The 14,185-nt window shown below is 43.9% G+C and overlaps 1 protein-coding gene across 2 annotated transcripts in view; it reads left to right on the forward strand.

Annotated features, from left to right (window-relative positions):
• LOC146189238 (plancitoxin-1-like) overlaps positions 1–14,185 on the forward strand; it is a 29,318-nt gene that overhangs the window by 10,706 nt on the left and 4,427 nt on the right. For both annotated transcript variants that reach the window (XM_084604135.1, XM_084604134.1), the window contains exons 3-6: positions 990–1,062; positions 3,694–3,858; positions 8,742–8,948; positions 11,835–12,079. In XM_084604135.1, the coding sequence (XP_084460261.1) occupies positions 990–1,062; positions 3,694–3,858; positions 8,742–8,948; positions 11,835–12,079 (690 nt within the window). The remainder of the gene's footprint in view (positions 1–989; positions 1,063–3,693; positions 3,859–8,741; positions 8,949–11,834; positions 12,080–14,185) is intronic.

Consider the following 14,185-nt stretch of genomic DNA (forward strand, 5'->3'; position numbering starts at 1 on the left):
GTAAGGAATAAAAGTTTTATATTGTGTCCCGATGAATTTCAAGGTGCTCGTGGTACTTTGATGACTTGTCACGCATGTGTTTTCGAAGTGGGTTTGATAAGAATGAGCCATCTGCTTTCGTAGACCGGCCGCCTGTTCGAATAAACCGTAGTTTTTAGTCTAGCACTGTCTGATGTTCTTATTTTTCTGACGTTTCCGTGTCTTTCGTTGGTGCAATATGTAATGAAGATTGCTTGCTTGAAAAGTAATTCACTCGGATAAAATATTCATTTTCATAATATACAGCTGATACATATATGAAGAATTTAGTTTTATGGAGCGATCCGTGTGTTCGGAAGATAGTTGTTTGATTATATATTTTGTGTTTGCGAGGAGACAGTGGGATCAGTGCTGTAGTGAACGTTTTCAATATTCCTATGTCAACGCTCACCTCTCCTGTGTTTTCTCCTTTCAGTAACACCGAGTTAATCGCTTGCTTCTTACTCACTGCACAAGTCTGCAAATATTGAAACGACACAGAATCCTACTCGCCCTAAATATCATAAAAATGCCGCACAAGTAGTTTATTTATGATAGTTAATTCCTTTTACTATCAGTGCCTAAACATAGCTTTGCATATAGGTAGCCCGTAATGCGTGGCAGGAGTCGAGGAAAGGGGGAAAGGAAGCACAGGAAAAGAGGAAAAAGAGAAATGCTCGAGGGGAAAAATTCTATTGTAAAAAAATTTTACTTGTGACGAAAGAGTCCACTACAACAGAAAATATAATGGTTGAAAACAGTTTAAATCTCGGCGAGGTTTGAAGTTAACAATGTCGCACCGGACTAGAGTTCAAATGCATTAAGAGCCCGACCCACGAGAACCAGAGCAGACACAATTGAACAATGCTGTTAGCCTTATTAGGCAGCTGAGCTACACATAACATAAAGTTCAGTGCCTCAAACTAAAGTGGTTGTGGGCATGTCATTAGCCACTTTCATAATATTTTCAGATGGTTGCTTACGCTTTGTACAACGATCAACCACCCCCTGAGTTTCGAGGAACGAACAAAGGCCATGCAAAAGGTAAACTGAAACACTTTGCGCCCCATATATAATTTTCTTTCATCGTAATCCCGATTCTCATTCGCAGCGCATCCACCGGGAAAGTGCGCAGTTACATTAGATTGGGCCGTATGCTCTAAAGTTACTGCATTTTTAAAACACATGCGTAAAACAAACAAGTATACATATAAATGTAAATGAATCACCAGGAGTTCGGTCCGGTCTTTTTTGGTCGAAACGTCCAAATAAATCCACCGTTATGTTTTTAAACTCTTGGTGATTCATTTTGCATTTATTATTCAGTTGTCATCAACTCTTTCTAATATATATATATATATATATATATACAGACATGATTTGCTTGGGACTAATGGGCTAGGGATATTCAAACTAATGGGTGTCACACAACCTTGGGTGTAACACAACTTTCCCGATTATCTATTTTATTCTAACAACAGTGTCAGATGGTGGACCGTCCTCCTTGAGGGTAGAATTGATTCTCAATTCTACCCTCAAGGAGGACGGTCCACCGTCCGAAACTGTTGTTAGAATAAAATAGATAATCGGGAAAGTGACATCTTATATATATATATATATATATATATATATATATATATATATATATATATATATATATATATATATATATATATATATATATATATATACATATATATCCTTGTGCTTGTGGTGTACATTTTGATATAAAAGTTGCAATATATTTACTCCTTAATAAGCATTGGAATGCGTGTACGCTCGCCTTTCTTGTTCTTAAAAGTGCACAGAAAGGAGGTTCAGAAAATGTCCTTTCAAATGTTTGCATTGCCTACATCAGGTGCCGGGCTTGTGTGAGCAAGTTATTTGCGACTGATAGCGCCGATCTTTAGTTCGAACTCTGCCATCGAACGTCGAGAGGCAGGCATGACGTCATCGTGACGCGGCTGTCATTGGCTCGTCAAAGCCTGGAGATGTGGAGATCAGAGCGCTTCAATAATACCAGTTGCGAAACATCCCATAGGGCCCATGTATATAAAAAAACACGACGGTTTTGACTGGGCGAAATTCGGGTGCATTCGAATAGTAGCGTTGCCCGCAGAAATTAAAGGAAACTGCGTCAAGTCGCAAACTTAGAGATTGTTGATAAATGCACCACCAGCATGGAAAATTGAATTAGTTGAAAACTTGCAGTCGCAAAAATTCTTTAAGATAACGGCCCTAGAGCTAATTAAGATGGAAAAGAAGGAAGAAAAATTACCTGTGGTTTAGCTTGTGGTTAAACCTGGAGTTACGTGATAACTATCTGCATGGCTTAGGTTCGGCTTGAAAGTAAAAACGTGGCTTTTGCACATAATATTTTAGTCTATTGTTTAAGGTTTATTTATACCATAAGGGGCACGTTTGACCACTAAAGTGCGATCTGGCGAAAGCCTGTATCGCGTGGTGGTCCGAAGCCCTCCACTACGGCACCTCTTTCTCTCTGTTTTTACTCCCACCCTCGAGATGACGCGATCGCGTAAGGTACTAGCAAACATATTAAGCCCCACTTTAACAGAGCCGTATAAACGTGCCTGCGGGGCCTAGGGATAACTTGAATGCAAGGGTTTTGGCAGATTGATTGTGATATCATCCTGCCATATGAAAGGAGAGGCCCAAGTTGACAGCTCCTGCCAAACGTAATGTCAGGAAACCCTACGTCCAATTAGGTGCCGAGAACAACGACTCTTATATGCTCCACCACATACCTCTCTCTCAAAACCCCATCAAATAATCTGGCGACAATTAGAAGCCAAAACCTTTCCCTCCCCAACTTGGTTGGCCTTGGCACACCCGGGCCGGTACGACCCCACATGCTCTCTATGTGGCGCACCTAGAGCCACCTTCAGTCACATAATGTTTTTATGCGAAGATTTGAAGCCACCACCCCAATGGGGCCTCACGTACCAAGAAGGTTGGGAGATCGCGGTCTCCAGCTCGGACCCAGCAGCGCAAAAGATGCTGGTTGACTGGGCTGAAGTGGTCGCTGCCAGGCACGGCCTGACAGACACTATCCGGAATCAAGAGCCACCTCAATCCTTGTAATGTACCCTGGTTCACACGATAAATGTTTTACGCACCACCATCATTGGCATTTCGGCGCGTCTTCTCGGCGTCTTCCGAATCTTCTTGCTCCATTTGACCGGCTTGTTTTTTTCCTCCCTCTTCTCTCTCTTCCAGTCTTCTTCCATTCTTCTGTCTTCTTTTTGGCGTCTTTTTCTCCTCTTCTTTTCTTTTTCTCCTCCACCTTCTCTCTCCTCCTCTGTGGCTCGGAGAAACTAGTTCCCATGGTAACAGTGCTTGCTGAGAAGTAACATGCGATGCTTACCCGAAACGCACCGCTGACTAGCCTAGTGTAGCTTTCGCTACAAAAACATGGAGGCGGTTTTAAACCCTCGGCATTTCGGGTTCTGCGCATGCTAGATTGAAAATATTTGTGGAAGTATGACAGGGGTTTGCATACCTATCAGTAACGTCGGCTTTCTTTACCCTGTGTGGACTCGCTTTTTGTGGCCCGTTAATGTCTGACATTCCCTTCGTTAATTCCAGGATTTCAATGCGCATCGCTCCGACATACCTAGTTTCCTGTCGTCAAGACCCATGAATTTTATTTTTCAGGAGTTCTCATGGCCGCACCTGCAAGGGGATCCGTCTGGCTACAGCACAGCGTGCCCCAGTTTCCACTGGACGTGGAGCAAGGATACGGATATCCGGAAAGCGGATACAGAAACGGACAACTGTTCCTCTGCATAAGTTTTTCCCACAGAGTAGCCGAAGCAATAGGTACATGTTCTTGGAATGCGATGAGCTCCCACCGCCGCGTCCTTATGCACTTCTAAAGGCGCTGGAAAATATTGTTAGTTGGTTCGTTTCGCGAACTGTATGATTTACCACGGGACTGTTTCCCGGTGATGGTGAGAAACTTTATTAAGGAAAGTGATCCTTAATTGTAACAACCTAATGACGAGACTGTTCTTATATACGTGTCTTGTTCTGACCTGGCTGCGCAACGGCAGCGGGTGGACTGAGCTTTGAAAGTCGCCGGGAAACTGTAGACGGGAGCACGGTCCACCGTGGACGGGAGTCCGCCCATCCCGTATAGTTTCAAGGAGCGCAAATAGATGGTGATACGGCATTTATCCCGCTCCTGCGCTCGCCAAATATAAAGGATAAATCCACAAATCATAATCACTATCATCGTTATGTGGCTGGGCAGCGCGCTCTCACCTTGCGTGACCACACTGATTTCGTAATAGGTGGGTGATGAAGAACTGCTGGAGGAGAGGAGACGAAAAAACATACCGGCGTGGATTATGCAGTCTGAGGTACACAACCCAGCCAATGAAAAAAAACAAAAAACAAAACAGGTTAGCGCTATGTAGAATGCGATGAGAAAGGCAGAGAAAACATTTAGGAGGCACTTAGACTACTTTGGCGCAGTAAGGCGAAAGCCTCTTTTTATATTTTCATTTTGTACGTGCAATTTTTCATTTTATGTTCGTTTTTATTTTATTTTCTTTTAAAAAATTTCATTTGTATACATTGTTTTTGCATGGCTCTTGGCTATTGAGTGCTCAATGTTTAGAACTCTAGCCAATTTAGACAGCGCTGGCTTTTTATGTGGCACGTTAAAGATCCTCAGAAGTTACTGCGTAGCGCTCCAACCCAAGGTTCCTCTTTCTCTCTTTCCACTTTCTCTCCAATCTTCTCCCTTTCCATTAAAGTGTGGTTCAGATGTCCTACCCGGGTTCGAACACCTCGGCGGCTGCGTTTCGACGGAGGCGAAACGAAGAGGCGTCCGTGTGCTGTGCGATGTCAGCGCACGATAAAGATCCCCAGGTGGTCGAAATTACTCCGTAGCCCTCCACTACGGCTCCTCTTTCTTTCTTTCCACTTTCACTCCCATCTTCCTCCCTTCCCTTACGGCGCGGTTGCGGTGTCCACAGAAAACAAGTGAGACAGTTACTGCGCCTTTCCTTTCCTATAAATTAATCAGTTCAGATGTCCACAGAGCAAGGGTGCAGATACTGCGCCTTTCCTTTCCAGTGAACCAATTTATTATGATATATTATTTTAATAATAATAATAATAATAATAATAATAATAATAATAATAATAATAATAATAATAATAATAATAATAATAATAATAATAATAATAATAATAATAATAATAATAATAATAATAATAATAATAATAATAATTGCTAGTATTATTAATAATAAAATAATAAAAAAGAGAACGTCCAAGAGGAGACGCCAAGAAGAGAGCAGCCTAGACGCCCGAACAAACAGAAGAACGCCTGGCCAAGCGGAGATGCCAGAATGCAGAGCGCAATGATGATGATGATGATGATGATGATGATGATGATGATGATGATAATAATAATAATAATAATAATAATAATAATAATAATAATAATAATAATAATAATAATAATAATAATAATAATTACTATCATTGCGCTCTGCATTCTGGAATCTCCGCTTGGCAAGACGTTCTCTTTTTTTCGGGCGTCTAGGCTGCTCTCTTCTTGGCGTCTCCGCTTGGCAAGACGTTCTCTTTTTTCGGGCGTCTAGGCTGGTCTGCATCTTGGCGTTTCAGCTTGGCAAGACGTTCTTCTCTTTATTCGGGCGTCTAGGCTGCTCTACATCTTGGCCTCCCCGCTTAGGAAGACGTTCTTCTCTTTATTCGGTTATTCGGGCGTCTAGGCTCCTCTGAATCTTGGTGTCTTCGCTTGGCAAGACATTCTTCTCTTTGTTCGGGTGTCTGTGTTGCGTCGGCAGTGAAGTCGGCCCGCGGCCGCGGCGGTTGTGAGTTCTTTTGTCATGACTCGTGTGTGTCACTGCCAAGTTGTGGCTGTAGGAAGAAGGAAAAGAAAATGCACGGGCATGCTACTGGCTCTGTAGCAGAGCCACCTACGCTGCCTCGTGCAGAGAATAGAGAGAGAAAAAAAACTGATTAATTTATAGAAAGCGAAAGGCACGGTAACTGTCTCACTTGTTTCCTGTGGGCACCTCAACCGCTCCGTAAGGGAAGGGAGGAAGGTGGGAGTGAAAGTGTAAAGAGAGAAAGAGGAGCCGTAGTGGAGGGCTACGGAGTAATTTCGACCACCTGGGGATCTTTAACGTGCGCTGACATCGCACAGCACGCGGACGCCTCTTCGTTTCGCCTCTATCGAAACGCAGCCGCCGAGGTTGGGTTCGAACCCGGGTACTCCGGCACAGTAGTCGGGCGTCTTACCACTGCACCACCCCGGTGGGGCATGGTGTCCACAGAAACAATTGTGACAGATACTGCGCCTTTTTCTTCCTGTGAACCAATTATATAATACATATACTGTCTTCACTAGTAGGTTTGATGTTGGATAATTGCTTTACTTATTCGTAGTTTTTTTTTTCATATAAGTTTATTCTTTCCATCTAGCACTAACTTTTGACAGTAACAGTTGTGGGCTGCGTGAGGAAGAAAAACTTAGAACTCATTGCCAGACCTATTTGTGCAGCTGTGGTTGAAAGTATAAATTAGCATTAACAAAAGAGGTTGGTAACTTTTGCGAGTCCTTAAATATGAGAACGGGTGCGGTATGTAGATTAGCTGCTTTTAATAACATTGAGATGTCCCTACGATTTCGGGCGTGTGCGCTATGCGCGATTATCTCTAGACGCTGCGCGAGCGTTATCACCGCATCCTCGAGGAGAGCGCGAGCATCACTCTCCGCGGGTCCATCCAACGTGCCGCTTGAGGATACCGCGGACCCCGGACACGCTCGAGCCGTTGGCCAGCGCACTAACAGGCGAGCTCGCGTGGAGAGCGTTATGCTTGCGGACGGTACTACGTCTTCGGAACCCGCGGACATCCACAACTTATTTAGCGAGCATTTCGCGGCCCTCTTTTTCTCGCAAGGCCTCGACCAGGGGGAGGACTTTCAAGAAGTTGTCGGCTTCTGTGGGCCTCTTCCTCAACTTCCAGAAGACGCATGTTCGGCACTTAAAGGTCCAGCAACTTTGGAAGAGGAACGTTTTGCCTTAGGCGCCATGAACCAGTCGACCACGCCCGGTCCTGACGGACTAGTAGCCAGCTTTTATTCCACCTTCTTTGACATCCTCGGTCTTTCTTTACTTAAGCTCGTAAATTGTTTCCTCGAGAGCGGCACCAAGCCACGCCGTCGAGTCCCTCATCGTGGCGACCGATTACCCTCCTTAACACAGACTATAAACTCGTAGCCACATTGCTGGTCCGTAGAGTGCGAATCTACCCCCCCCCCCCCCCCCCCCCCCGCCAAAAAAAAAAAAAGTTTAGTGCGCATCACAGCCAGCGAATTTTTCATTTCAATTTCATAAATTTATATCAAATGATTCGTACGGGTCTCGGAAGCCGCACTGCAACACCATTCACTTTAAGATGACAGCAAAAAAAAAAATATATATATATATATGCATTGAGGTTGGATGTCACGTACTAGCTTGATTCGAGTGCAGGAAACGTTTTGAATTCAAATTTCTTACCCAAATAATTTTTTTTTTGAGTTGCAATGCAGGTACATGGAACAAGAGAGTAAATATTGTCTGGTTACACTGTCTGGATGGAGTTGTCCGCAGTGTTCCTTTAAAATTGCATAGCCCACAGTTGCTCAGAGATCTAAATGTTTTGCCGTGACGTCTTTCCGTCGCCATCACGTAGTGCTCATAAAGAAAGAAAATCAGTTTATTCAATAAAAAAAGACAGAGAGAGCGGGGTAGCGAAACAAGACCCTTTCGATGGCTCAGTGAAGTATGGCGTTTTCAGTGACGAATTCCCGATAAGAGTGATAAAATAGAGGCCATATGGTGCAATCTCGTAGCGCATACCGGACGATAATACAAAATTACAAGACTTCGTTAATAAGCGTCACCAATTATTTCTTGAAAACTGGGGTACTTTTGATGCGATAGGATTTTAAACTGTCATAAAGAGGAAAACCTCGGTCTCTGTGTCTGGAATATTCCCGACTCTACGAGACATTTGTGATTTATGAAGGTCTCGTGTGACATAAGGAACCCATCACATGATGGCAGTAAAATAAAGATATATGGGCCAGGGACACATGAGAGCATGACTCGAGTCTGAAAGGTTTGCAGTTGGCCTACCTGCCCCGAAAATTAGCCACACAGAAAACAATCTGTTGACCCACCAAAGTGTTGGGCCAGTCAAAATGTGAAGACTAGGAGGGATTAGTGAATGGGTGAAGTGGTTGGACCGGTATAATCTTGGTTTGGTTTGGTTTGTTGGGTTTAACGTCTCAAAGCAGCTCAGGCTATGAGAGACACCGTAGTGGAGGACTCCGGAAATTTTAACCACCTGGGGTTCTTTAATGTGCACTGTCATCGCACAGCACACGGGCGCCTTGCTTTTCGCCTCCATCGAAAAGCTGCCGCTGAGGCCGGGATTCGATCCCGCGTCCTTGGGAACAGTAGTCGAGTGCCGTAACCACTGCTCCACCCCGGCGGCGGGCGCGGTGTGTCCTGAAATTCTGAATCGATCAAGGCCGGTAAAATTACGCAGTTAATATAATACGTCAAATAATCAAATATAAGATCTCGAAACATTTGAGAAAGATGTCTCTGCACGCTGATACGACATCTTTACTGAAGTACTTAAGGTCCCTGAAATGTTTTCTTTTGCAGCTCACCACTTGCGCGTACAGGCGGCCCACGTCTACCAGAGGTACTTGCCACCATGGTTGCGCTCTGAGCAGTTCCGACACACAGAACTTGCCCTTCTGCTGAGTAAAAAGGTAATAAAAAACGCCAGGAAGCCAAGGATTGACTTTTTTAAAAGCAAAGGAGGAAAACGCTTCGTGGCCATCGCGAAGCCACCGTACTGGACGAAAGGTGCGTAAAGAATGTCCGTCGTGCGTTCGACACATGCCGCAGTGACATTTCCTTTCCTTCTTTTCATGGAAGCCTGTCACAGAGATGCCGCGCAATTTAGAGTGCGGTAGTAGAGTTATGCTGTGTACGTAGAGATATGAATCGCGGACGCGGGCTTCTGGTCGTACCTTCACTTGCCGGAAATCAGAATTCTATTTGAGAAAAGGGTGAAGTAAAATTTACAGTCTTACACTTTACTGGACAGTTAACTCGATCCGCTACGCCCCTCTATTAAGGTGAAAGCTTTTAATGCCTCCTGCTGTCGTTAGCAAATGTGTCCGCGTTTCGGGTGTATGCATTATATGGGCATATGTCAATCATCATTGAATTGATACTTAATCAATAGCAATCGGACGATATCGGAACATTATTTAAGGAATTTTCATGGACAGTGAACTCGATCCGCTTCACCCCTCTATTAAGGCCAAAGCTTTTAATGCCTCTTACGGTCGTTAGCAAATGTATTCGCGTTTCGGGTGTATGCCTTATATGGGCATATATGTCAATCATCATTGAATCGATACGTAATCAATAGCAATCGGACGATACCGGGATGTGATTTAAGGAATTTTCATGGACGGTGAACTTGATCCGCTTCGCCCCGCTATTAAGGCGAAATCTTTTAATGCCTCTTACTGTCGTTGGCAAATGTGTCCGCGTTTCGGGTGTATGCCTTATATGGGCATATATATATCAATATTCTTTGAATCGATAATTAATCAATAGCAATCGGACGATATCGGAACATGATTTAAGGAATTTTCATGGACAGTGAACTCGATCCGCTTCGCCTCTCTATTAATGCGAAATCTTTTAATGCCTCTTACTGTCGTTAGCAAACGTGTCCGCGTTTCGGGTGTATGCCTTATATGGGCATATATGTCAATCATCATTGAATCGATACTTAATCATTAGCAATCGGACGATATGGGAACATGATTTAAGAAATTTTCATGGACAGTGAACTCGATCCGCTTCGCCCCTCTAATAAGGCGAAAGCTTTTAATGCCTCTTACTGTCGTTAGCAAACGTGTCCGCGTTTCGGGTGCAAGCCTTATATGGGCATATGTTAATCATCATTGAATTGATACTTAATCAATAGCAATCGGACGATATAGGAACATGACTTAATGAATTTTCAAGATAATTTCAAGATAATTTACGACTAATAATATAATACTGAAGCAGATATGCCGACAGGAACACATGCATTTGGAGGTTATCGTAACTATCACTAGCCATCACTTACTAGTTAAGGGGTGTTTAACACTAACCAGACTAGCTAGTACTTAGAAAGTGCTAGTCATGGTTAACTATCACTAACCAATAGTAATGGGTAGATGTTTCGAAACGTCCATAGCCGTCACATGGTGACGTCATTGGTCGTGACCGGATGGGACGTCATCGTGACTTCACGTCCGGTCATGTCTAATAACTTGAAGGGATAATGATGTCACATCCGGCCATAACGTCATGACTAGATATGACGTCACCAGGAGATTCACGCATGTACGAAGCTGACCCCGCCGGGCATTCGATCCAGGCGTCCGTGCGGCGCCTTTCATTTGGCTCTTCCTCGAACGCCACACCACAGAGCATAGATAGAAATAGACGTAGTACAGCAGGCATCAGCGGCGTTTAAAGTTGCTTGACAGCAAAGAAAAGGCGCAGCATTTGTCACAACTCTAGTCAATCCCAAATGGTTTCGCAGTCAATGCCTAAGCAGCGCGACGGGCTTCCGCCTTGAAGCACTTTAGTTAGCCAAAGTGCCCCCCGAATTTTTTTTGTCTCTTGCCCGCTTGCTACTATGTAATTTCTCACATGTGTTCGCCTATCACCGCTCTTGTCTATTTCCTTGGGATGTTTTGTTGGTGGCACGTCAAACACGACCCTTTAGAATAAACAAGCGCCAACGCAAGAAGAATAGTCGCAGTCAGCAGTAAATAAAATGCTCACTCTAATCTCAGCATGGGTTGTGATGAGGTAAGGTTTTGCTAGCGTTGCAGCTGCATCACCCTCCTCCCCCTCATCCTCATGTCTAAGAAAGTAATAGAAAGAGATCCAAACATCGCCTCATTGAAAATGCAATGAACACTCGATCATCGACGTTGTGATTGACTTGCTAATTTGCCTATTTTTCTCAAAAAGCTGCGTCCTCTTGGGACTTATTGAAGCCGGAAATCAATGGAACGATCTCTCGCTGGGGTCCCACCCCCTTCACGTAAAAAAATTCACGCAACAGTGCTGAACTGGGTTTTGCCATCACGCTCCCAGGAGGCACTGCGAAAGTTCTCGCTAAGCGGGATCAGCAGCACGCCTTGCGAGGCTACCTATCAATTCCCCGTTAATAGTAACATAGTGCGGCCTCAGTTTGCCGTCGATGGCGCGATAACTATCAATGCGGTTATCGTAAAATGATATCTAAACGCGCCGATAAAGAATTCGTAAAGGAGAGTCAACCGGCTCTGAGCGCTGCCGATTCTTCGAATACTTCGCTTCCTTGCTGCAGCGGAGCGTCGATTTTGTGAAAACTGCCGATAGCGTGGTGCATGACATAATGAGCACCGCAGATACCTGTAGCTAACACTCGCGTTACACAGGCGGGAACTATTGAGGTCATTTTAAGAAGTAAAGTACAGCACTGTTTGAAATTTCTGGCATGGTTACATAATGCGCCACTAGTAAATGTCCCAAGCCTGGATCATATTTGTGTTGACAAGGAGGCAAATGCTGATTTATCCTGTTTGCCACGTAGGACGATACTGTCGCAGCCTGCAGTTAGGAGGAAATGATGTACGCAGTTGTGTTTGTCTACGCAGCTTGCCGACTAATTATACCGCCTTGCAGACATATACAAGCACGAAGTGGTCAGGCACGCGGGCGATTCCATTGCCGTGCAGTCTTGGCGGAGAGGCACCGGTGGTCCACAGGATAAGGATTGCACCGGATTCCACGGTGTCACGGACGTCGACACGATAAACTTGAGATTCTCCCAAGGCCAAGTGGTCGAATTTAACGCAGCTGAGGACCACAGCAAATGGGACGTGGCGCTCCAGAAGGGCTTCTTCTGTTTCTCCTCCCTGAACCGTATGGTGAGTTGTTGTTGTTGTTGTTGTTGTGGCTGTAGGAAGAAGGAAAAAAAAAATGCACGGGCCTGCTACTGGCTCTCTGAACATAACGATATGTGGAAGTGTTGCCCGTCTTCCTGTGTATGTCTCGAGAGCTTTATGCGTTCACTTACCGCATTCTCGAGTTGGCTTAAGTGAAAATTATCAGAATATTACAAATGGTCTTTTCCTGCAAAGGAGGGTTGAAAAAAGGAAACTCGCCTATCTAGCTTTTATTTTTTATTGCGAAAGCAACACTATTGCGAAAGAAAGATTGCGGCACCTAAAGCAAGACATCGGGTGGCCGCAGCTACGCCGTGAAGAGGCGTAGCTACAGTCTCCTAAATAAAATCAGCCTGCCATGACATTTGAATTCACGTCTCCCCTATGCCACGGGCAGGAGCTGCCAACACAGGTCGCTGTATTCATATGGGAGGGTGATATCAGAATCAGCCTGCCAGAACCATTTGCATTTTCGTTAGCCCTACGGCACGTCCTTACGGCTTAGCGTGACTTTATATGTGCGCTGGTAGCTTAGGTTCTCGCGTTCTACTCTTAAAAGATGAACTTAAGGGTTCCCAATAATGTAGCACCTTACATTGATAGGGCGTGATAGGGAAATAAGGTAGCAGGCAAAAAAAGCTTCCGCCGTTACTTTCGCAATTCAACTAGGGTTAACCAGAGCTAAACCACTACTTTTTTTTTGTCATAAGCCACGTTGCATAACAGAGAAGAAAGAGGAAGAGGAAGTGGCAAAAAGTAAAATACAAACGGGTAAAAGTGGTAGAGCGGAAATAAAAAGGGAATAGGGTAAAAAAAAAAAGCTGGCCACATGTAAGTGCGTGGGCTTGGAACTATAATAACCACGAACACTGCGAGAACGGACAGGGTCCACGACGATCATGCGGAAGAAGGATTCAATATGGCACTCATGCGAGCCACTCATAACTCATAAAGAGAGCAGGCCTTCAGAGCTCAAGTTGCCGGACGGACTAATACACCAGTCGTTGACCGACAGTGACGTAGCCAGAAACCGCGTTCGAGGGAGGCTGATGTTGCTGCGGGGCCTTCTTCGTATGGAATTTCTCGAGGGATCGAATACATGAATAATAACTTCATTGTGATTGCGTATTAGATGCTGCATACGAATTCTTGAACGCTGCGCATTGCCAATAAGAATAAAATATGTACTATTTTTTCATACAAGAAAGTATTTGTATATCCTAAAACTTGCGACAGAAATAATTCATATAAATGCTGCCACGCTTTTGCTACTTAATAAATAAACAAATTATCGCACGAACATTAAAATGATGCCAAGAACGTAAATGACATGAAATGAAGAGTTGAGGACTATTTTAATGAATCTGTCATTCAGGAACCTTGTTCGTATTTTGTACATTATGCACAGGGCCAGAGAAAAACCTCATTGACGCTGTCCTTTGCTTCATTGTATTTCACAAGAGCAGCATTCATAATTGTGCCAATTAATTGCACGTAAATATATACTCGCAACAAAGAGAATATATAAAGGAAGCAGAATTTCTGCAAAATATATACTAGAAATGCGAGGCTATATCTTCACAAAGAGCAGAAAACTGTGACTGGAAACAAAGTTCACTGCACAAATACACGAAACCTCGCAACAAGATATTTAAGTATACGTATACATCTGCAATGAATATAGGTATTAAAGCAAACATCGTTGTATATAGTGGGACAAGCAAAGTATTAAACCTGTTGCGCAATGCCAGATAGTAAACCTTGGGCACAGAAAGAGAAAAAATCCACACAGGATTAAAACGATGATTCCAAGAATTGTGACACGTACCTAACCTAACCACTAAAAAAACCCATATGATGCTGTCTCGAAAGCATCATATAGGTAGGACAATGGAGGAAGAACGCAGAAACCAATACCAAAATGGTAATTGTAACTGCCTGGGCAGCGACAATTATTCTGCGCTCAAAATTAAAGGTTTGGTTAAAATAGAAGTAAAAGCCGGTAGATAAAAATGAAATCTCCCGTAGGGCAACCGTATTACTGCAGCTTAGTACAAGTTTTAGAAAATATATATGTAGTGCACAAGA

The sequence above is a fragment of the Amblyomma maculatum genome, chromosome 5 (assembly GCF_055883805.1).
Source record: "Amblyomma maculatum isolate TAMU_Amacu chromosome 5, ASM5588380v1, whole genome shotgun sequence".
In the NCBI taxonomy this organism is placed as follows: Eukaryota; Metazoa; Arthropoda; class Arachnida; order Ixodida; family Ixodidae; genus Amblyomma; species Amblyomma maculatum.